Source organism: Rhinichthys klamathensis, unplaced genomic scaffold, assembly GCF_029890125.1.
Source record: "Rhinichthys klamathensis goyatoka isolate OS25496 unplaced genomic scaffold, OSU_Roscu_1.1 h1tg000169l_1, whole genome shotgun sequence".
Taxonomy (NCBI): Eukaryota; Metazoa; Chordata; class Actinopteri; order Cypriniformes; family Leuciscidae; genus Rhinichthys; species Rhinichthys klamathensis.
The window spans coordinates 1119319-1143882 of record NW_026606700.1 but is presented as its reverse complement, the minus strand read 5'-3'; the positions used below and the strand labels follow the sequence as shown (position 1 = coordinate 1143882).

The window sequence follows — 24564 nt, the reverse complement described above, 5'->3', positions numbered from 1 at the left end:
ATTAAACAACTAAATTAAGTATTATTCATAAAGTCGTGATATAAATCATGGTAAGATAGGTAGTGATAAAGATTTGTGATTAGATATGTAGAGATTACGAAATATGTATATATGTGCTACAGATGTTTTACCATTAAACTGTTCAACTAAATGTTATTCTCGATAGAACATCTTGTCTAGCTTTCATACCGTGATATGACTACTGATGTCATCATATGAAGACGACAATTTAACACTTTTAGAGGAGACTGTCTGGCTAGTATAAGAGAAAGAAAGGCTGAGAGAAAAGAAAGAAACAATGACATGAATACTAAGTAGCTCTGATGATTAGAAGTGTTGCTAAGAGCAGCTCTGTGACAGTGACATTGGCCGTCAATGTCAGACGACTCTGCCGCGCCTCGGCAAAGAGCTTCATTTTGAGCCATAATTAGCTTAAACATCCCTAGTATGAAAAATTCATGATAGCTTTGGATTTTTTAATTGCGGGAGCATTCTGCGTTAATCGAAGTCATTTACAGAGCCTTCTGCTTGACATGCGGAGGAGAGGAAAATAAATCAGACGTCTGACTCTCTCAGCCAGTTAACCCGTTTCTTCTGCAGCGAGATGTTTATTTTAATAGGGCCTGATCTGACACAGTTCTGGTCCACACAGATCAATCAAGCGCTGTCAGTGTGATACTCAAACGCAAGAGGAGGTAACCGTGTGTAACGGACGTGGGACAGTAAGAGCCGAGCATGTAAACCTCACTCCCCTGACCTCAAGAGGCGCTCTAGCGACTGATGCTAGAGGCTGCGGTCTTTAGCGTCCTTGTTAGGGCGCCCGCCTCCCGCACACTGGAGACCACGGTTCGAGTCCTGCATGGAGTGGGGCGAGTAGCACCGGTTACATTCAGTGCTGTGACCCGGATGGGAGTGTGGTTTAGGGGGGTGAGTGTAACAGACGTAGGTCAGTATAAGCTGTGTGTGTAAACCTCACTCCCCTGGCCTTTAGCGTTCTTGTATGGCGCCCACCTTCCACGTCGGAGACCCGGGTTCGAATCCCGCTCGGAGCGGGGCGAGTAGGACTGGTTACATTTGGTGCCATGACCCAGATGGGAGCAAGCGGCAACCTTCCGGCCTCTCTCTTGAAGCTAACACGGAAGTGACTTAAACTGCAATTCATCGACTGGCCACTAGAGACAAGCTCCCCCATGTTAAAATGCCCAATTTTACAGCAGAAAAAAAAAAACAAGTTTACAGCCTGCTACAAAAATTGGTTTTGGTCTATATAGCTAATTTTGCCCTTCATGACAACTGTGATGGGGTGAATTTTTTTTTTTTAGAACTTTTTAAATTTAAATTATATTAAGCCTTAAAGTTCTGCATAGTTAAGGGCATGGCCACTGGAGTGACAGGTGGATTGCCGCTGCTGTCACTTCTAGCCATTCGTCTGCTGGCAACCAGGCACCTCAGCTCCACCCACTTCCCGCTTCTTTGGTCATTTCCTGTTATCCGGGAGTGATGCGCTGCCAAGATGGCGACGACCGGGTCCGCCCACTTTTAGGCTTCAAAAATGCTCTTCAGAAACCTACGGGTGACGTCACAGACACTAAGTCCATTTTTTTTTTTTTACAGTCTATGGATGGGAGTGAGGTTTAAAGGGGTGAGTGTAACGGACGTAGGCCAGTAAGAGCTGTGCGTGTAAACCTCATTCCCCTGGTCTCAAGAGGCGCTCTAATTGCTGCGTCTGTCCTTGTTAGCCTGCCCGCCTCCCACATTGGAGACCCCGGTTCGAATCCCGCTCTGAGCGGGTCGAGTAGAACCGGACCGGTAACAAGTGCAACAGGCCTTCTGAATCATTGACCACAGATATTGCAATCTATCCTTTCGGGAGATGAGCATTGTCTGGAATAAGACATTTAAAATAGACTTTCTCTAGCTGCATTATTGGCGTGCTTAAAGGTGAAATGTATAATTTTATGAAAAGACCTCGCTGAACCACAGTTTGAGTAAATAAAGATACAAATGGCCTACTTAAAGTATTTTAATATTAACTTAAAAAAAAAAGAAAAAAGTTTTTACCCTAAAATGTACTCAAGTCAAGTCAAGTCATCTTCATTTATATAGCGCTTTTAACAATGGATTGTTTCAAAGCAGCTTTACAGAGATAAACATATAATTTAAGGTAACAGATTGTTTTGGCGTTATAGCGGTTCTTGAATAATGTTACTTCCAGCTAAAGTTAACTTTGATTGATTCACCTCCGTCGAAATGATCAGACTTTAAACGCGAACCTGTGATTAACGCTGACGGCGTTCACATGCTCATTCAGAATTCTATAGTTATGTGCTTTTTAAAATATGTGCGCAGGTTTGTAATTCATACAACCCAGCCTAAACAAACTACTTTTCTTGCCTATAAATTTTGATACAGAATTTTGTTTTATTTTATCACTTCGGGGTACGCGAGCCGGAATTCACAACGCTTTAATGACGCTTTAATGTCGTACTCACCCTCATGTCGAATCAAACCTGGTCACTGTTTTCCATGCAATTATAACAAATGGGTAAGAACACTTTCAAGCTTCAAACAGGATGAAAAACGACTTATTTTAAAAGTAGTCTATACAACTACTGCGACCGGACCATTGACTCAGCAAGAGAAACAGATCAGAAAAAGATTAATCAGGGAATCAGACCGATATTGTGAACTAAATCAACTGGTTCATTGAAAAGATCAAACTCATGAACGATACATTCACAAAAATATAGACATCACTCATGAGCATGCCATGGATATAGCTCAGACAGATATTGAGAATTTTCAGATTTTAGAGACTTAAATTTTGACCTGTTCCTCACACAGAAATATATTTTGCTTCAGAAGATCTAGAAGATGAGTCATATTGTCATGATGTTTTTTTTTTTTTTTTTTTTTTTTTGGAGTGTTTGGAACACACTACATTGAAAAAAGAGTTTCATGGCAGAAATAAAATACAGGTTTGGAACGACATGAATGTGAGTAAATAACGTCTGGGTTTCCTTTTGGCTAAATTATCCACTGTCCCTTTAAGAAGCTCAAAAACTAAAGGCAGAATGGATTAGCAAAGTCCATTTCTCATCAACAGAAAAATCACAGAAAAGCCTTATTGCCCACTGAAAAGGAAGATCAGTGTGTGATTTGTCCTTGTCTCTTCTCCTTCTTCCCTTTCTAAAGTATTGTTCAACGTTTTTCAGGTCTAGGGCTGGGCCGAATCAATGTCCATGCATCAATATATCACAGCCATAAAAAACTATTTACCTAAAGCAAGATCTCGTCCATTGATTCCTTTCTGTGCTATGAAGAGCTGCGGTCTGCATAGGTTAATAGCATTTACAGAGGAATGTATGACCTTCCTCTAAAAATCAGAGGGGGGAAAAAACGCAAAGCAACCAAAGGAACAGCAAATAAACTGAAAATGTAATACGCTACTGCTACACATTCACTCCAGTGACAGAAAAAAAAAATGCATTGATCATTCCAAGCGTTTGAGGGAATTTTGGTTTTGGGGTGCTGAAAATGTCAAGCGGACGAGGACACATTTTACAGGGTCTTTCAACTGGAAAACTACATTTCATTCCCTCTAGGCTTTTATGTTCATGTAATCAAAAAGCAGGGACGAGTGAGTGCGAGTGTGTGCGCACGTGTGAAGTTGTGAACAGTCACTGACATTCTTCCATATGCTTCATTGTATTAAATGCTCTGTTGGTTTGGACGCAAACATCGCACTGCTCCTCTTGCAAAGCTCACCGGTTTATTGTCATCACTTGTGGAATTCTAAACAGTTCATCTCCACACATTTCCTATTCCCTTCTGCTTCCATCACTCCAGCCCCCCTTCGGTGACAGCGTTTGTCCCACCGGCCGCCCAATCGCACGCTCCCGCTGCTAAAGGATGACGAGTGGAGTGCTGAGCTGCAGGTAAAGGATGATGTGTGAAGCCCTGCTGCTGACGGCAGCGCCTCTGTGACAGCACATCAATGAAAGCCGTGATGGACGTCGTCTTGGAAGCGGGCCCTGATTAAAGAACCCCCCGCCCAGCAGCACGCATCTGCCGCCCATCCCTGGTCCGCTGTCACCGCGGCTGGATACAATAAAATAGCGCTCAGGGTCATCGGGGTTTTCGGTGATGTGACAACAAGCACATTTCACAAGTGCCAATCACAGATGTCTCTCGTAGGCCCCTCCCTCATCTTTCTTCGTACTATCTCCCGCCCTCATCTCATCGTCCACTTCCCAGCTACTCACCCAGGGATCTCTGGGAAATCCAGCATTAGGGATCAGCAGAGATTTCATAATAGATCTCTTCATTAGCTATGAGGGGTACGGAACACTAACATAATGCCAACTGCATTCTACACAGTATAGGCCTATAGGATATATACTGCCTTTAAATGGTATGTAAAACAATATGCAATATGGAACAGAAACTCTTTGTTTTAGTGTTGTCACATAACCTGATTGTGTTTACTTTAGTCATTGGCATCTTATCATTTTGGTTAGAAAAGTCATTCTGCAATTTGAATGAATGAATGAGGCATTGAATGAGGCATTTATATAGCGCTTTCATATATGTACTACTGTACACCCAAAGCGCTTTACAATCATATCAGGGGGTCTCTCCTCAACCAGCACCAGTGTGCAGCATCCACTTGGATGATGTGACGGCAGCCACAGTACAAGGGCGCCAGTGCGCTCACCACACCAGCTATAGTTGGAGAGGAGAGAGAGTGATAGAGCCACTATAGTGTTCCGTACCCCTCATCCAATTTGAATCCAATTTTGGGTATAACTTACCCAATAACTAAAATATTTAAAGCTGGATCAAACGATGAATCAAGAAAGAGATGTTAAAAACAGTGTACTATATACTAAAATTGTTTTTGGTATAATTGAAATGAAGCAGAAATAAATAAGAAAAACTTAAATAACTTATACGAAGTTGTACGAAGTACAAAAATGACTAACATTTTTATAAAAACACAACAGAAAAAAAGGCATGGCAAGGCATGTCGGTAACACTTAAGTTTGGGATTCAATTCTCACTATTATAGTTGTTTATTAAGATGCATATTATTAGGATATTGGCTGTTTATTAGTACTTATAAAGCACATACATCCCTAATCCTACCCAATACCTAAACTTAACAACTACCTTACTAACTATTAATAAGCATTAATTCTGAGTTTATTGAGGCAAAAGTTAATAGTGAGAATTGTACCCTAATCTAAAGTGTGACCAGCATGCCATGTCTCAATCCCATAACTCCCTTTCCACTGTCTATAGAGTAGCTGAAAAACCCTAGTCTCAAATCTAACCTGCAGATAAACAGACTTGAAAACACACAGAGTTTTCTGTACTTTTTCTTCTTGAGGGTGAAAAATCCAATGCAATGAAATAGAGCGATTCTCTCTGCAGTGAACACACGTCCCTGCATGTGCCGGCCCTGACGCCCAGCTCAATCCATCATTACTACACTAAATCATCTTTCTGTCAATAACACCACTGCAAAATATTACAGTCATGTGGATACTGTTATTTTTAATGACATTCAGCAGTCCCCTTGGGCTGATGGAGCGAGCGAGAAATACACAGAGAGAGAGAGAGAGACTGCATAGGTAGGCAATAACATTTGGCAGAAAAGTGCTTAGCAGTTTGAAAAGAGTCGAGAGCGAGAGAGTAGTGGAAGCGTTAAATACTAAAGGACGACTACAGACTGTTATCTCCATGACAGATAATTGCTAGTCTGTTCAGTCGAAAGCGTTTTAAAGGATCTATGAAAGATCTTTGAGATCCTGGGAAAACAGGAAAGGGAAAAAGTTTCCAGCAAGCTGGCGATTCCAACTCCATCATCTGGGTATAATTGCTCATTTAATATTAGAATAGGATTTTGACGTTCTCATTTATTACAAGAGCTCAGTGCAACCTGAAGTTCTGAGTATGTGTGTGGTCTGATATCAATGTCACACCTCCTCAATAACTCAGACAGGCCAGTGTGCTTATCTTTCTTTGACACTCAGATCAATCTTGCTTTTAATCCTGAACCCATTCGCAGTCTCTCTCACCTCAACCCCACACATCAAACACAAACATCACATCCCTCCTGTGAATGTGCGTGTCTGTGTCCAATCAAGTCAAGGACACAGGATGGGGCTGGCTGATCTTCCAGAATCCAGATTATACACTTCATATAGATAGCAAACAGTGCCGGCTGCTGACGTTCAACACTCCTAATTTCTTAGAATGTTCATAGAATTAAGTGAATTACTCTATATGCTGAGAAAACTTCAAACTTGTCCAGTTGTCTTGAATTATTTCAATTAATTCAAGACCACCGGTTTGTTTTTTTGGTGAAAAAGAAAACAGCTCACACTGACAGGGTTTGTTTGTAGAATAAAAGTCTGAATTTATTCTGTTGATCTGTACATTGAACAAGAGACTGCAGCACACACGCGCATAAACGCACACGCACACACGACTGATGTTAACCGGCGAAACCTGCTTCGCACAGGTAAAGAGTGCAACTGGTTCACATAGAACATTTGATTTCGCTTTCCATTGCCTTTTTACCCTTGTTCTCCGTTTGAGTCCCCGTGGAGTCAGACACAAGCTGCAGTGAGGCCGAGTTTAGCTGAAATCAAGCCGGGTTAGGCCTAAAAACACAGCATGAATAAAAATTCTCCACTGAGAGTCTTTTAAGTCCAGGCTTAGGCTTGATCTGTGTGCAAGTAAAGCAGACCTAACGTATGGGGAACAGGGACTGTTGTGAGCAGGAAGATCCAGCTGACAGCAGCTCTCACTGACTCCATGGTAAAACCAATACTAACCAGTACGTGACCATATCAAAAGAAAATACCCACAACCACCCACAAACGCAGACCTGAAAGAGAGCATGTTCACAGTTATTTCATCCAACATTCCCAATCAACGACTTTCCAGAAAATATTTGATTAATACATATACATTATGTATATATATATACGCATATATGTATATATATGTATATATATATAGAGGTTTCTAGATATTTATTCAGCAGCAAGAATGAAGAGATGACAAAGACATGATAAAGACACAAAACGTGAAATGAAAATGAAAATCAGATTTAAATGGAATACTATAAATTTCTGAACTCATTGTCTGGTCTTGAGGTCAGTTGAGCTTCACGAGACACAGAATCATCAAAAACGTCTTGACTGGAAAGTGTTCGCTAGCAAAAGTCACACAATTTGCCTTCAGCTCTCACAGTACACGCTCTAAATGATTCAACTGTCCGCATCGATATATCATTTCACAGAAAAAAGCGTCTGATTGGATTTGTGTGGACGGACTAATTTACGTTCTGCTGAGCGCCAGTCGCTTGACACACCCGTATTTTTAAAGATGCTTTTTGCTGAACTAAAATGCAAATCAGACACTTTGTTTTCAAACAGTTCTTAATGACAACAACAAAGTTTCTTTGGAAGTTAAGAAAACCCTCTACAGTTAACATACTGCACAATACCACCACCATCAAATGTAAGACTACCATGTTAGTTGCACTGTAATTCTACAGTGGGATTGACTTTCACATTAACTGCTGAGGACCGCATTGGTGTGAGAGTCAACTGCCCAGTATGATTTAGGTAGATGGTTTGGATTATCAGGTTTCTTACTCCAGCATTAGGTTTGTATTGTACGATAAAGTCAAGGTTATATGGCCACGGATAGATCCTGCGTGCACGGGATTTAATATTCTGTTAAATTGGAACAGAGTATGTGAGGTAATTAGTTAGAGAGGTATGTCTTGTTTGAAAAATTAAAAAACTAAATCTTTACGATGTGTGCTGAATGCAATTCCTAAGAGTTTATCCGATGCTTTGTTTTTATCCCAAAATTCCTGCTGCTATAAAATTAACATTAACCAGTTGTATCCATGCAAAGCGGAACGACCTCCAGAAAAGTAGAAAAATTAGCACCATCTGAGGTAAGTAACACAGAGTAGACAACCCACGCCTGCTGTAGCACCATCAATGGGATAAAACTGTAATTACTGCAAGGAAACGGAAAACCAAACGCTTTCTACTGCCACAGAGACATCGACACAGTTGTTAAGAGAGTGAAACACAACATCTGAAATGAATCTACACCATATAGACTGATTTATATCTCTGAATGAGGTATGAGGATAGCGAGACTGTCCTGGAACACAGACAGACGATGATGATCGGGAATGAGGTAGGACTGTGACTCTACATGCTTGTTTTCAGACTAAGAATAACCTGAACTTGTGTTTTTATCAAAAATACATTTCTTTCACTAGTAGAGCTGAGAATATTGTTTGTTATATAAGAATGACTCTGAGTAGGGACCTTTATTGTAAATGCAACCATGAAAAAAGTAAAACCGCAACAGGAAGTTGCTGTTCTTGCGATAGCGGATAAAACTGGGCAGTTTTCGGAATTGCTGTGGCATGTGGGCGGGTCCTCAGCATTTGATTGACAATCTCAGCATGTAGGTTAGTGAAGCAGGCCGGAGCAATTAACTATTTTCTCCCCGAAGAATGTCCTCATTCTAGTTTTTCTTTTTTTTGGCATCATAAAGGAATGAAGAAATAAATGATTAAACACGTTTCAATCTGAACAATATAGCCATATCCATCTAAAGCTTAATGCTCTTGATACGGAACAGAAAACAACATAAATCAGACAATGAAGTTGTCGACAGCACAGCGACACCTTGTCTTTTTTTCAGTAAAAAATAAATTCCGCCTACTTTCCTGTTTCTTTAACTTAGGTAACTGTGGAAAAACTTAGCAGGGGACGTTTTTGTGCAAGTTCATATTTACAAGACTGATCACAAACTGTCCGTTGCTGAGATTCCACTTTGGCTTATTTTCAACAGAACTCCAACACACATTCGGATTGGATGTAACTCATTCGCCATGACAAAACGTCTTCTACACAATATGCCAAGAACAACTCAGATGATATGTTGATCCCTCATGCGCTTTGCTCTGGACTCGCCATTTTCCAGAGGCACAGACCAGCTCAAAGCTAAGCACCGCTATTACACAGCCACTGAAAAGCATGGGCACCAGCCTCACCATAGTCTCCCAGAAGAGAAAAGACAGCCTCCGCGAGGCTACTGCTTCGCTTTTGTAGCCTTTAGCCTATAAATACTGTACATGATTGTATTCAAAAGTCGGATTTTCCCTGATGGGATTCACTGGTTTGATCTCGCAACTAAAGAAACTTTAAATTTTTAATTTTCCTCGGATCTGAACGCCGCCGTGCCCGAATTCAGTCTCGGCGCAGCTGCGAGACGAAAACAAAGCAAGAGAGCAATACATAACGCTGGAGTCTTTTTCAAGGCAACGATCCCACTAGCAAATCTCCACACAAAAAGTATGACCACATGGACAGATGATAAAGTTTGGCTTTCATTCACCCTCGACGCACCTAAAGCTGTCATTTTCCAGTATACCCGCACAGTACGCACGCTCATTAGGGAACATCAAATATTCAAAAAGTGTGGCAATACATATCACACAATACAGGAAATATCTACAGGAAAAAAAAGAAGAGAAAGACATTCAGTGGAACAAAAGAACCTTATTACAATCTGTCCTCTCGCGTAATTACCTTGACATATTGGAGGTACATCGCTGTAAGAAAGAAAAAAAGGAATCGCTTTCATAGGCTCGAAAGAATGAGAAACAAATGACTGCTAAACTGCTATTGAGTGGCAGAAAACTGATAGCTGATTGATGTTTTCTTGTGAATCTTTTCACAAGCTTTGTAAAATGTTTGTTGACTTTTTTTTAAATTGGCTTGAGTAAATCACAACAAAGCAGCCAACATTGATGAATTTTTATACTTTTTTTTCTGTCCTTAGGATTAAAGTGCTACGTTGTCGAAGATGGACAATGACTTCCTCAGAACGGAAAGGAGGGCAACGACTGCCTCTCGACGGAAATGACTCCAAATGAAATGATAATCTGTAACAAATGACTCACAGTGAGGTGAAGCATTGAGATACCTGCGGTAAAAAAATCCATGTTAGTATCAATTTAAGATATGGGTTTCTGTCATTAGAGATGATGTATTCGCGAAGAGCCCTGCATTCTTTTAGAAATGTGATTACCCAGGATCTACATTAATAGCGAAACGTCACATATACACTGTAAAAGTAGAAATGATTATAAACTACATACAGTATGAACCAGCAAAGATAAAGACAGAATTACAACATTGTCTGACTCGATTCTGAACCAGAAGCTTAGTGAGATAAGGTGCAGCCTGGATGCAAACGATGAAATGTTCAAAAACATGAGAATATATTCCAAATGTACAGTGAAATTTTCTCCCCACTAATAAATGTACTCGATTTATAAAAAAACAACAAAAAAAAAACGGGGAGGCTTTTGCGTGGCAGATCTGTGGTTAATTCACAGTAAGCGATATGGCATCACAGTCAAGAACCCAAATCTGCAAAAGGCTCGTTTTTCTTTCTTTTGTTACGCCGACAAGCCACATAAACCGTCTGTGATGAAAATAAAGACGACAAGGGGAGACAAAGGACTAAAGTGTGGATGGCATGGCTCGTTGTAAGTTGTCACGATATCTTATTTCTCCCCCCGATGAGTGCGCCCTCTACAGGTGGGCTGGAGCAGAGACTCTGCTGTTGGCGTGACCAGAGGAATGAGGCTAATGTGTAACCCCCCCCCGCCCGAGCACTGCTGACAGTTTTACCCCACGTCCGCACACGGCACCTGGCATCTCTCCACACTCACACACCAAAGTGCAGTTAAAGCAATATCAGCTCATATTACAATCACAGCTTGCTATAAAACAGAGAACACAGTTCCCAATGATTGCCAGCTGGAAGAAGGCCCTGCAGCCCAGCTCTGATTTCCACTTACCCTCCGTCCCAAGTGCAATTTACAGCTGGTAAAAGGTCTTAGGTGGTCTCCATCTCCGTAGACCCGATAATACAATAACTCTTGTCCCATGGCTAGTCCATCAAGTTCACTGAAATCAACTTGGATGTGCTTTTGTTGTTTACAAGAATCTTATTTTATACTTGACGCCATTTTTACTGTACTGTTGTGAACTTTGTACACAACACGAGACCTCAGAGAAGAAGAATTCAACTATACTTAAACATATGACATTAAAATACTCTCTTCTATTTTGGGCCCATTTTACACAACAATGCATTTTGTTCAAATATACACCGCTGTTGAAAAGTTTAAGGACGGATTTCTTCAAGAAATTAATTCTTATATTCGGCAAGGATGCATTAAATGAATCAAAAGTGTTACAAAAGATTTATATTTCAAATGAATGCTGTTCTTTTTAACATTCTATTCCATCACAGGAATACATTTGAAGTTAAAATATATTAAAATAGAAAAGTTATTTAAAATTGTAATAAAATATCACATGCATTTTTGATCAAATAACGGCAACCTTGGTGAGCATAAGAGACTTCTTTCAAAAACATAATAAAATAAAAAACCTACCAACCCTAAAGTTTTGAACCGTAGTATGAATCCCTTAAAAACATGTCATCGTAATTATGACTTCCGAACGCGTAAGAATTTCCCAACAGGACTATCGCCTAAAGCGAAAACAACAAGCATACTGATGACCTTAGAAAGTCTAAATTGAACTTTAAACAAATATTTATTCACCTGGATGGGACTGAATACCAAAAAAACACTGCTAATCCGTCTTCCAGGACAACCGTCTAGCAGAATCACTGACTACATGCGACCTCTCCACCTCTAACAACCATCAAAAACTAGAACGGACCATCAGTAGTCATCTCAGGAAAGCAATTAACGGGAGCAATTAGGCCTAGATTGATTAATTAAATCAATCGTTCATTAAGACGACGCAGGGTGTGACCCTGTTTAAAAGTGCAACTCTTTATGTTAAGTACCTTTAGCAGATGGTCCCAGTGAAGTGACCTACCTCCCCTTAAGACTCCGACTCTAAGCCAGCATTTATGACAAGGGAAACCTCTTTAGTACATTAGGACATGTTCTGACACAGAACACAAGCTGATGTGCCAAACACATTTTACTCGCACACGATTTAAAGGATCGCTCCTGTCTATCACGCGTAACATCAGACCCACCCCGAGATCCCCATCAAAGCTTACAAAAACCCCGCCCCATTCACTCACAGAATGCACACCGGAATGCTAAGGCAGTGTGGAGAGAGGTAAAACTGTCAGACAGGTTGTAAAACAGGGTCTGCGAGAGTTAAAGACTGAGAGGTCTTGGGAGGGCATCAGTGGAAATCTCAATTGGCAGCGCCGGTGATTACGTGCACCTTCTCCACCAGAAGTCCTTGAGGAGTAGAATGAGCTATGGTGACAACTTTAGCGCCCCCTACAGGCCGTCATAGGGGAAGTTCTCCATCTTCACTGTCTGTTGGATGAGAAGCTTGGACTCTCGGCGTTCCTCGTTCTTGATGGATTTGTTGATATCCATGATCTTTTCGCAGATGTATTTGTTCACTTTGGATAATCGCTGGGTGATCTCTGCGCTGTCGGCTGTTTCTTGAGACACGCGGTCGTACAGACACTCTGGAACAAAAGATTAGACCAGAAATCAGCTTATTATTATTTATTTAGTAAAAAAAATGTTCCTTTATTCCTTATTCATGATGGTTTACTTGAATATTCACTTGAAAAAAACTGAATTTTTCTTTTTTTTAAATGTAACAATTTTAATAATTTAACAATGTTGTTACATATATTTATTAAAATTTAAATATTCAAATTAGGTTTTATACCATATTAGTTTCAGCTGTGAAATTAAAATTTTGGTTATTGGTCTTGAGAGCTAACATTTGGTCAACATTAACAAATCTCAGAATGATAAAATTTTCATCAACAAAACCAGAAATCGAATTCCAACCTATTCTTTAATTTAATTTTAATAATAATAAAAAAAGTAATTCTAATGAAAGGTAGTGTGTTTACCTCGGACGATTTTGAGCTTGCTTGGTGAGAGTGGTGGTTTGGGCAAGGCATCTTTCTTCTTCTTCGTAGCGACGCCAGTCACGCTGCGGTTCTTCAGGGTTTCCGTGCCCCAGATCATCACCGCCAGGTTTTTGGTGAATTTCGAGTCTCCCTGTGTCCGCTGTAGCTGGTGCCACTTCTCCTCCTCCACCCAAATCCCTCCACCCAAATGCACCTGCAAGAGAGACGCTCATCTTCAAATATGCAGCATACACACACCGTCACAGACAAGATTTTGCTTTCACGTTCTGCCACTTAAGTGCCATGTGGTCGATTCCCCGAAGTATGTCTGGGACATGGTAGCTTTTCTTTCACAATGAATTAAACAACTCTGTTTATGGAGGATGACATGCAACATTCTGTTTAATTCAAGCTTGTTAACAGTAGTTTGTGTACCATATTGAACAGTTCTGCTCATAGGTTTACACAAAACTTGCTGATAATGTAGGATGTTTAGCATTTAAAAAAGAATCAACAAAACTAAATCATAAAATTGTGTTTTTATTTAGCACTGCTCTAATCAGACATCTATCTATCTATCTATACACGCGTCATATATACACTCACCGGCCACTTTATTAGGTACCCCATGCTAGTAACGGGTTGGACCCCCTTTTGCCTTCAGAACTGCCTCAATTCTTCGTGGCATAGATTCAACAAGGTGCTGGAAGCATTCCTCAGGGAGTTTGGTCCATATTGACATGATGGCATCACACAGTTGCCGCAGATTTGTCGGCTGCACATCCATGATGCGAATCTCCCGTTCCACCACATTCCAAAGATGCTCTATTGGGTTGAGATCTGGTGACTGTGGAGGCCATTTTAGTACAGTGAACTCATTGTCATGTTCAAGAAACCAATTTGAAATTATTAGAGCTTTGTGACATGGTGGAAGTAGCCATCAGAGGATGGGTACATGGTGGCCATAAAGGGATGGACATGGTCAGAAACAATGCTCAGGTAGGCCGTGGCATTTAAACGATGCCCAATTGGCACTAAGGGGCCTAAAGTGTGCCAGGAAAACATCCCCCACACCATTACACCACCACCACCAGCCTGCACAGTGGTAACAAGGCATGATGGTTCCATGTTCTCATTCTGTTTACACCAAATTCTGACTCTAACATCTGAATGTCTCAACAGAAATCGAGACTCATCAGACCAGGCAACATTTTTCCAGTCTTCAACTGTTCAATTTTGGTGAGCTCTTGCAAATTGTAGCCTCTTTTTCCTATTTGTAGTGGAGATGATTGGTACCCGGTGGAGTCTTCTGCTGTTGTAGCCCATCCGCCTCAAGGTTGTGCGTGTTGTGGCTTCACAAATGCTTTGCTGCATACCTCGGTTGTAACGAGTGGTTATTTCAGTGACTGTTGCCCTTCTATCAGCTCGAACCAGTCTGGCCATTCTCCTCTGACCTCTGGCATCAACAAGGCATTTCCGCCCACAGAACTGCCGCTCACTGGATGTTTTTTCTTTTTCGGACCATTCTCTGTAAACCCTAGAGATGGTTGTGCGTGAAAATCCCAGTAGATTAGCAGTTTCTGAAATACTCAGACCAGCCCTTCTGGCACCAACAATCATGCCACGTTCAAAGTCACTCAAATCAACTTTCTTCCCCATACTGATGCTCGGTTTGAACTGCAGGAGATTGTCTTGACCATGTCTACATGCCTAAATGCACTGAGTTGCCGCCATGTGATTGGCTGCTTAGAAATTAAGTGTTAACGAGCAGTTGGACAGGTGTACCTAATAAAGTGGCCGGTGAGTGTATATGTATATATCAGAGTATCCGCTAGAAAAAAATGGTGCCAGTCAAAGTGACCGGCAGAGGTTTCGTTTAACGGACATTTTGATGATATGCCGGTAAAATATCGCCTCCTAATTAGTCAAGTTGAGGAAAACTGGAGGCAGGCTATGTAACTTAAAAAAATGACATAATCAGGCCGTATAGACTGCAACATGTTATTATTAGCCTAACTTTCAAATAGACGGAAAAAACATGAACGTCCGATTGGCGTCAATCAACACCAATTGTTTTTTACTATGGTTTCACACACATTCACTTTTTGAAACATTGAGGCACGGATGTACCTAATACAAATAAATAAAACATCTCCAGTTAACTAGCAGATCATTCATTTAATTCGCTATTAAATAAGAGATCTAGCGCTAAAATCAGTTGTTTTTGAAATCAAGCTGAGCGCTCGTGTCCGCTGCTAGCAGTTGCATGGACGATGCGCTGCGCGAGTTGCGCAATCTTCACTCGGACGCGCGTTTCAATCTATCGCCGTTGCGGAGACTCTACACAGACGAAGCACTGCTACTTGGGCGCAGAGATATCACGCAACACCTGAAATAAAGCTTGCCACAAAGAACCGGTGAAAGTAATGATTATGCATGAAACATTTAAATTGTTGATAAATTGATAAAGTTGACGATGCAGACTCGCCATCTTGGCAGTAGTGAACGCGCCTAGAGAGAGAAATGCACACTTCATATGAAGTGTGCACGCGCCGGCGCCTCCGTGTCCTGATTATATTGTCCACTATATTTGCTTCTTATTTATTAATCCAGGCAAATTGGTTGATGAAACATTGATTAAAATGAAGATACAATTTATACAAAACGAAATAAACTTTCAAGAAAGGCTTTCTACAAAACAAAACTAAATAAGTGGTCAAAATCTGACCCATTCCAAATGTTTTCCGATATATTGGTCATCTTATGATCCTATCTTACTCATCTCATGCGGTTCGCTTTTCATATAATCAACATAGATGAAATAAAAAAAATAATAACATTATAGGCCTATTATTTATAAATATGAAACGTATGTTTAAGTTTTTTAACTTATAATAAGCGTCACACCGCTCTGCTTTGCTCACATGCTCTGGTGTGTAGCCTAATGCATGTGTGCGTGCATGTGGTGGAGGGGTGCGATTTTCGAATAATAATCAACCCAGCGATCTTCGAATATTATTTTTGCTTGAAAATTTCGTTTTGTATAAATTGTATCTTAATTTTAATCAATGTTTCATCAACAAATTTGCCTGGATTAATAAATAAGAAGCAAATATAGTGGACAATATAATCAGGACACGGATTGAAACGTCTCACTCAATCGTTCGTTGTTTAGGTCTATATTACAGCCGTTCTAGGCGTGCGCTTTATTTGAAATGCAGCATGTGATGTTGTTTAATAACTTTCAAACGGTAGAGCCTGTTCCTTTATAACATAGCCAAAGGTCGGTGTATTTTTGCTTTATACATTTTAGGCTTATTCTCAAATTCATATTGTGTTATTTTAATTCGGACAATTTGACCGGAGAGATTTAATTTTGTCGGACATTTAATTTTTTTCCCGGCCAATGTCCGGTAATTACCGGACAACGGAAACCCTGGTATATATATAGACAGACACACTATAGATGCGTATTGAAGAAGCAGCACATGATATTAGGAACCAAAGCTATGTCAGGATAATTTCTGTAAAATCCATCAGTATTTTTAAATACAAGTAAATATCTGTTATATCACAAGGGGTTACTAAAACACAAACAAAAAAACAAAAATTTTATGATCCCTATTATTAAAATAAAAAAATAAAAAAATAAACTTTTGACCAATGAATTTCCATGACCTTTCCAAATGTTTGCAAGCTTTGTTTTACTCAATTCAAGAGAAATAATTAGCTGATGAAATATTTTAAAGCAAAGCATAACTAGAAAAATATATATTCAATATAGACTTTTTTGACCAGTTTTCCATGACGGTAGGAACTCTGACCAGAGAAGATCCAGGTGTTTTGAGTTATTTAATCTTGCAACAAGGGACTCTACATACTTTTCTCCACCCTCTGAGATCTAGGAACCGATCACCACATATGAGAGACGAGTTACACATGAATTCAGTGGCGAGGTGTCTGGGTTCATTAAATGCAGTAATGTGTTTTGACAGATGCCAGACCAGAGTGTTGACTTTTAAGCCACACTGTGGAGGACACGGCCCAACAAGCCATCAGGTGGATTGATGGGCAGCTGGTGAGTAACAGCTGAGGTAATGCGCCTTCTGCTTTGTCACCCTGAGCAGTCTTCGGGCTCCAATCCAGCGGCTTTTCCCCAATGCAACTAATGTGCTTTAGGCCCTGGTCGAGCAGACAAGCTTTTCACTGCTCTTAACTTAGAGGAGATTTGCTTTTCTACAGCTACCTGTCACTCAGGGCAATTCCTATGGTACAAATAATTAATGCCGGATATGTGTGCGTATGTGTAAGGGGCCTAATTTGCTTTTGTTCTTCACGCTTGAACTGAGAACCCTTTCAGCATGTAGCACAAATTCCCCCCTGTCATGCAAGGCAGGCGGAGGAACGCAAAATGCGGACCCGATGTCTGCTAACAGGGCTCAAAATCACAGCAAGCGTTCTGGTTAAAAGGCCCTTTGAGACTGACGGGGGAATGGTTGTAGAAAGGATTTCGCTAGTCAATTAGACAAACCAAACCACTGCAAAACATTAAAAGAAACACTGAATCACACTAACACGAGGAACATCAATGAAATCACTGAATTGTCCTGTTTACACAACAGCTTAAAAGAGTGGCTGGATTACTGTCTGTATGAACTAATGGCTGAAGTCAAGCCCCTTTTCTTTCATGATAGCCTGAAATAACACCTGTATCTATAAAGTAAATATCAACGAAGGCAACTTCCATAACACTGGAAAATCTCATCACAATTAACACACCGTTATTTAATATATTAAACTCTAATATACATAATACATTCTAATATGCTAAAATTATTTTAAATACAAATCTTTTGTAAAATTATAAATGTCTTTACTGTAATTTTTGATCAATTTAATGCATCCTAGCTGAATAAAAGCATTAAAGGTGTTACTGACCCAAAACTTTTGAACAGTAGAGTCTTTATATATTTAATATGTGGTGACTACTGGGCTGCTTTGCTGATGATTGAGAATCAGTTGCAATAGAAAAGACAGTAAAAACACACAGGAGTACATACTTTTCCATCATTGAAGGTGTAGACGGTTCTCGGGGACGGGGAGTGGGAGTGGGTGGAGCTAGTGTTGGCTTCCTCTTGACACGTCTCCTGTGGTTCACTGATCGGCTCTACCACCTCTGCTTTGATTGTCTGTGTGCCATTGTCATGCATCGGTTCTGTATGAAGCAAAGCAAACCATTGATCAGCATTCTTCAGTAAAGCACAATTTAACAAGAGAAAGATGAGTGTAATCCTGAGAAAGTGTTGAAGGCAGACGTTCCCTGCTCTCTAATGACAGTTTTGAATTAAGTCCAGTGTGGCTGCAGTAAGTCCTGGCACCTCTCTTTGGAGCGCTGCCTAAAACATGGCTCTCCCGTGCCTCAAGACAACCGGGTCATTTTAGCTCAGTAAGCTGGCTTGGTGGCTGGCCGCACTAAGCTCTAATGTATCTGTTGAGTTTTAATAGCAGTCAGTGCTCTGCACGTCTGACCCTAAAGAGCCCTGGCCGGTCTAATCTTCAGCCTGCTCCACCAGCTTGCTCCAGACCACAGTCTGTTCCCCCACCAATCACACACACACACACAGCCCAGCTGGCCGGGACACTGGCCGGACCGCTCTGGACACTATGTCCTCTTTAAGCAGCCTGTACTCTAGTCTTCATCCGAGTAGTAATCAGTCCCTGCAGCTCAGATATATGTGGAACATCACATAAAAATGTTAAATTATTAAGGCTGCCAATTTAACATGCTAATTTAGTACAGTTAATTATAAATAGACGCTGAAAAAAAAACTGTAAACTTAATGGCCAAAGACAGTCTAGCACATTTCCATATACAAATAATTAAAAAATAGTGTTAAACATCCCGTGGATTGCTGTGGACAACCATTGATAGACGTAATGTTTAATGACATGAAATTACCATATAATACAATATACTGACTTATAAAGTCACTTTTTTTGTAATGTCTATTCAATGCTTTCATCCACCATTCTTTGAATTATCTTCATTTGGGGGGTTTTCTCAGCAAATATTGATGTGTGTGATTAATTTGATTAATTAATAACAATTACATGACACAATTAAATTCCTGATATGCTGAATATTAATTAAGTACTTGATATGCTAAATAATTATCACATTAATCAAAGGATTAACATTTTAATTGACTGACAGCCCAAAAAATTAATCAAGAACATTTTTAAAGGGAAAGTTCACCCAAAAATGAAAAATTTGTCATCCTTTACTCACCCTCATGTTGTTCAGTTGACGGCACCCATTGACTTCCAGAGTATTTTTTCCTACTATGGAAGTCAATAGGTGCTGTTATCTGTGGTTACCACCATTTTTTAAAAAAAAATAACTTCCTCTTGTGTTCAACAGAAGAAAGGAACTCATACAGGTTTGGAAAAACTTGAGGGTAAGTAATGACAAAATGTTCATTTTTGGGTAAACTATCCCTTTAAATTGCTGTCTGAAGATATTCATTCTTAATTTAATTGGAAACTAAATACTGCAGTGCACTCACTACAATAGCCTTCTAAAAGCTGACTAGCCATTGCTGCTTTTGTAGTAATGAAAAAAAAAGCTCTACAAAGGTCTTAAAAAACATACATTTAAAAGGTAACATTACGTTGTATAGCAAGCACTATAACAGATATTTAAGACTTTAAATTGATTGGATGAGCCATGTTTGTAGCCGCAAATAAGAAAATCAATGTTAAGGCCTATTCAAACAGTCTGAGTTTTCAATACAGATGCACAATTTCAATGGTTCAGAGAACAGTCAAATTTTGATCTGTTGAACAGTTTTGGTGTATATTGTTTAGTTGCATTAGCAGTGTGACCAGGCCTTTAGTTGGTCAAGTCGCCCTATATGTACGGTTCATGCAAATCTTACCGCTGCCAAGCCTCATGAGCAGGACGTCCTGCAGGCGTCGGTTGAAATCCCGGAGCTCCTTGACTTCGGTCAGCAGACTGCCGTACTCCTTCAGTTTTTTGGCCTGCTGGAGCAGCTGCCTGCGTGTGCGCTCCAGTTCCTGCTGCAGACGTCTCATTTCTTCCTCCTGCTGCCGGTAGCTGTGCACCAGCTCCTCGTACAGGACACGGGGCACCACGGCCTCGTCCTGCTCTTCCTCTTCCTCTGTGGTGAGTCTGTCCAGCTCCTCTCCCTCCGTGCACGAGTTGACTGCGTTCCTCTCCAGCCGCGCCACCACCGCAGCCAGGCTCTTTGAGGAGTTGGAACTGGCCCGCTGCTGTTCCTGTGACTGGACCTGCATCACAAGATTGAGCATCTTGACCAGTGCAAATAGTGTACATGTAAATCATTTTCTTGCTTTTGGATATCTACCTTCCTCCAGAGTTAAGTTCCAACCCCATCAAACACCTAAAAAGGATCTTCCAGTTCACAAAATACAGTACGGTCTTTTTAAGGGGTGGTCATACTTTGAAAGAGATCATGTCATTATTGTATTATTTTCTATATATTATTACTATATCAGACATCCCACCTCTCCCACAAGGTCCGGGAGTGAGGACTGTTCCCACCTGGTATTAAGATGCATGTTCGGTGAACAGATCACAAGTGGTCAGCCAAGATGCATTAGACCTGGTATTATCACACATCTCAAATCATTCTTCTGTAACCAACACTTGACTATTTCAGATTTTGTGGAGAGCCTCTGCTCTTTTTTTGCCACACTCAACTACATCACTTTCACTTTCAGTGCATGAATACTATTGAATGAATGAACGAACGCGTGTTAAGCAGCTTACGCAAATAAATATAATAGCAGCCTATAATATTTTCTTTCTAATATTTTCGTTGTTGCCATCTCCCATAGATTAGTTTTTGAAAGGTGGGATGTCTGCTATAGATTATTTTCATTTTTGATGATTTGAAATTAGCATTTTTGTACGAAGTGCCGAGGTCAAATTTTGATGTTTAGATTAAATCTGTTGCCAATTTCCAAATGTGAAGGACAGAGTTCACCAAACTCAACCTTCAGTACACAAAATCCTACTCATATTCTTGCATTCACATGGGTATGAATGGAAGACCACCATGTCTAGCATGACTTCTCTTTTAAAGCATGGCTGGAAGAGCAGCTGCATCAATACACACAAAAATGACAACTTTTTAATTCTAAAACTATCACTAATGGGCCAAAACATCGCTAATTAAAAAATAATCTCAAGATTTAATATTCAATGCCACTGTAACAGGGCTAAACTGGCTCAATGGATAAACTGTGAAATTAACTACACACCAACTCAGTTTATATTAAACACCAAGTTCAAACTAAGTAATTAAGGTATGAACTGCAAGAGCACACAAAACTGGGTCGTAAACTTAATGGGTTGCAGAATTAAAAAGTCAAGACACTAAAAATACACAACAAGCCCACCGAAGAAAGAAATGGCCTTTCTGGTCTCTTGCTAAAACTGCAAGATTAAACAAAACTGGCTTGAAACATTTGAAATGTCAGGACAAATTCCATAAGCGTCAAAACATGTTCTAATATTTTTTCTTGTTTTGTTTGCGGAGTATGAACCACACTCTTAAAATCAGCAGAAAATCCCTGTTGAGCCATTCCCAATCTGTCCACATGTTTCCCATCTACAAATCCAGACCAGTAACAGAAAGCTTGCCAATGTCTCAAAATCTTAAAAAAGGGTCGACCAACCTTTTTATGTCTTAGGGGCATTCTCTCCTCGCCAAAGTGATTCTCCACTGTGTTCCTGTTCGACATCTTGGGTATTTTCATCTTCTTTTGCATAATACTGTGCTCAAATTCCTCAATGCTTTCTGAAAAAGAGGAGGGGAAATGCATCAGAGGCGCGAATAATATTTCATCTCTGTAATCTAAAATGATGATATGGTTAAAACAAGGACACATCAGCAAGAGAAACATTTTATGAGTTTGGTGGAGAAGTTTCCCAGTAACCTTGTAATGACACAGATGACTAGCTATTGTTGCAATAAACTATTAATGGAGCGTTTAACATTGCAAAGCGACGGTGACTGCACCATCAAAATGATTTTGACAGGCGGGGTCGTCACAGTTGTCAGCATGTGATGCAGTGTCAAGAAACCAAGGCCGCTCGGAGAAGACGGACCATATAAATGTGCATGCCTAGCCCCTTATCATGCCAAGTGGAAAATCATCAACATAAGATTGTGATTGTTAATAACTACATATTAAAAGTTTTACATTGGCCAGGTATGGCACATGAGCCTCAAGGTCGGCCACAACAGATTGCAGACTGATTTAAAAGCTGTGCTGGACGGCAGACTTCTGTCCCTAACGAGATCAGGGTTGTAAGAGCAGGTTAAGCCACACATGTAGATTAGTAATGTATCTAACTAGTCCTGATTGAAGAGTTGCAGGAGTGAAAGTGGCTGAAGGATTTCACTGTCTGCTTGAGCTCAAGTAGGAAGTGTCACATGATAACAGATCTGCCACCAGCACTGATTTAAACCCCACATAATATGATGACAAGTTATAATTTAACAGTATACAATGCTGGCATAAGGTTTCAAACAAACGGAAGGGCGTAAAAGTAAAAAAAAAAAAAAACTACATAAAATAATAACCCTTACCTGGCTAGCTAATGTGATGACAGTAAACCTAGCAGCTTGAGCTAAACACAACAAAACGTTGAAATACAGAACTTTCTGGTTATCGTGTCTGCTTTTCCTTATCTTTATCAGTTCCGATAGATTGTTAGTGTTGAGATGATGATCATTTTATTCGCTGTTAAGCTCTTATGCGCCGGAGAGAAATGAAGGAAGCGTTAGCAGCAAGCTAACAATCGCTTAGCATCCTGAGCCTCTTTCTCTGCCTTTAAAACCCTCTTATCTTTCGTTTCTACTTTCATGAACTTATTGAGACATTATCGTCGCGCCTTTCCCTTAGTTAATATTTAGATGGTCGTGCTTGTCAAACACAGACACGATGAACTTACATATCTCTATTACACAAACCCGACAATCACGACGAGCTAAAAACACCAGAATCATCAAGAAGACATCAAACCTATGACATCTTCTCCGTCTATATCCATTGATCACATCAAAACACTCATGTCACAGCATTAGTGTTCTCTCAACAACACAATACATGCGTGTTAAAGCATGTTCATGCAAGTCATGTGAAATTAAAATTATGATTTGTATGATAACTTTTCATCATACGCCATAAATATAATATAAAGCTAGCAGTAAACAGATAAAGCAAATATGATTCATATCAAAGTGGCAAGACATTTCAAGCATTTTGTCATGCGTGTCACTGTTATGTATGAAGATTATTATTATAGTTAAAAGGAAGAGAAGAACAGAACTCACCTGCCAGGGCGAGGATGTGTGCTTTGGCAGGATGGCCTGCGCCTCTCAGCACCACATACACCTTCTGATCATCAAAATCTCTTTTGTGCACAGGCTGGAAATCTTTCACGTCTGACACAGGTAACGCGTAGCACATGTCGTCCTCCAAGAAACGCACGAAAGCGTACATTATTTTTGCTCTTTGGTCCCTGTTCTTTGGGATAGGGCTTGACAGTTTCCCTCAAAAAATATTTAAAAAAACATATATAAACACAAAGAGGGGGGAGACAGTGGGGAGGCCTCTGCGATCGACTGCTTTAGTCTGGCTGGTGCGCATCAGTTGAGGAAATGCAGAGCCTGGTCGCTACAGACTTTACTAATCAAAACAGACGTGATGAGAGGTTTATTTAGGGGGTTTAAACATACTGTCTATGGGTTTAAAGTGTCGTTTGCTCTTAATTATTAAAAAAAAAGAAAATACTTGAAAAATACATACATTTTTACCAATAATAGATTTTTATAAAATAAGTTGTTTTTTATTACTATTAATAATACTCATTAGAGTGATTTTATATTATAAAACAAGATAGTAAATGACTATAAATACAATATTTTGTTTTATTGTTTTATAAAATATGATGTATTTTAACTCCAGATGGAGTTTTGTAGTTATTACAATACAAATGTATGAGAGTGCTCACTTGTTGTTGTTGTAAAAGCATGTTAAATAATGTATTTATGACTGCTGGCAAACAAGTTTCCAGTATAAAGTTGTTGTTTTTTCATTTAGAGTCACTTTACAGACAAATTCATAAATTGGTCATTTATCAAAGGCTCTGTTTACACCTGGTAATAAGATGCGTTTTGGTCGATCGGATCACAAGTAGATGAGGGAGACGCATTCCCCTTTACACCTGGTGTTTTAATCCATCTCTTTTGTCCACTTTTTACCACTTCTGTCCTGATTTCCATAGGGTCTATGGGCGGGCAAATGTATGGGCTTTTTCAGATCTTTGGATCTATTGGACGAAATAAGCTCACACAATTTACATATGAACAAAAAGAGTTCTGACCAGGTTTGGATCAAACTGCATAAAGAGACTTTTAGAATTATTCTAAATGGGTTTGCAAATATATTCTTTGTCAGTAAAAGGTCCAGGTACATATGTAGTATTAATTAGAATCATGCCATACACTTTAA

The 24564-nt window shown here is 39.9% G+C and overlaps 2 protein-coding genes across 3 annotated transcripts in view; both read right to left on the bottom strand.

The window, feature by feature from the left end:
- Positions 1-24564, bottom strand: part of agbl4 (AGBL carboxypeptidase 4) — a 371132-nt gene that overhangs the window by 86445 nt on the left and 260123 nt on the right. The gene's annotated exons all lie outside the window — the stretch shown is intronic.
- On the bottom strand, positions 10078-23725 carry bend5 (BEN domain containing 5). 2 transcript variants are annotated; one of them, XM_056259618.1, is made up of 6 exons: positions 23385-23725; positions 21721-21842; positions 19935-20307; positions 18057-18211; positions 12997-13210; positions 10078-12597 (listed from the first exon to the last, which is right to left on the bottom strand). In XM_056259618.1, exons 1-6 carry the CDS (start codon positions 23551-23553, stop codon positions 12401-12403), a joined length of 1230 nt encoding a protein of 409 aa, XP_056115593.1. In that variant the 5' UTR covers positions 23554-23725; the 3' UTR covers positions 10078-12400. The 2 variants fall into 2 exon arrangements, with proteins under 2 accessions (XP_056115593.1, XP_056115594.1); XM_056259619.1 differs by lacking the exon at positions 23385-23725 and adding an exon at positions 22638-23203.

Bases quoted from the DNA above. Each gene is read 5' to 3' on its own strand.
- bend5 (XM_056259618.1), bottom strand. From the start codon at position 23,553: ATGTACGCTTTCGTGCGTTTCTTGGAGGACGACATGTGCTACGCGTTA. The intron at 20,308-21,720 runs GTTGGTCGACCC...CTTGTGATGCAG, and splicing joins TGCCCCTAAGACATAAAAAG to GTCCAGTCACAGGAACAGCA. The intron at 18,212-19,934 runs GTAAGATTTGCA...TGCTTCATACAG, and splicing joins GCTCATGAGGCTTGGCAGCG to AACCGATGCATGACAATGGC.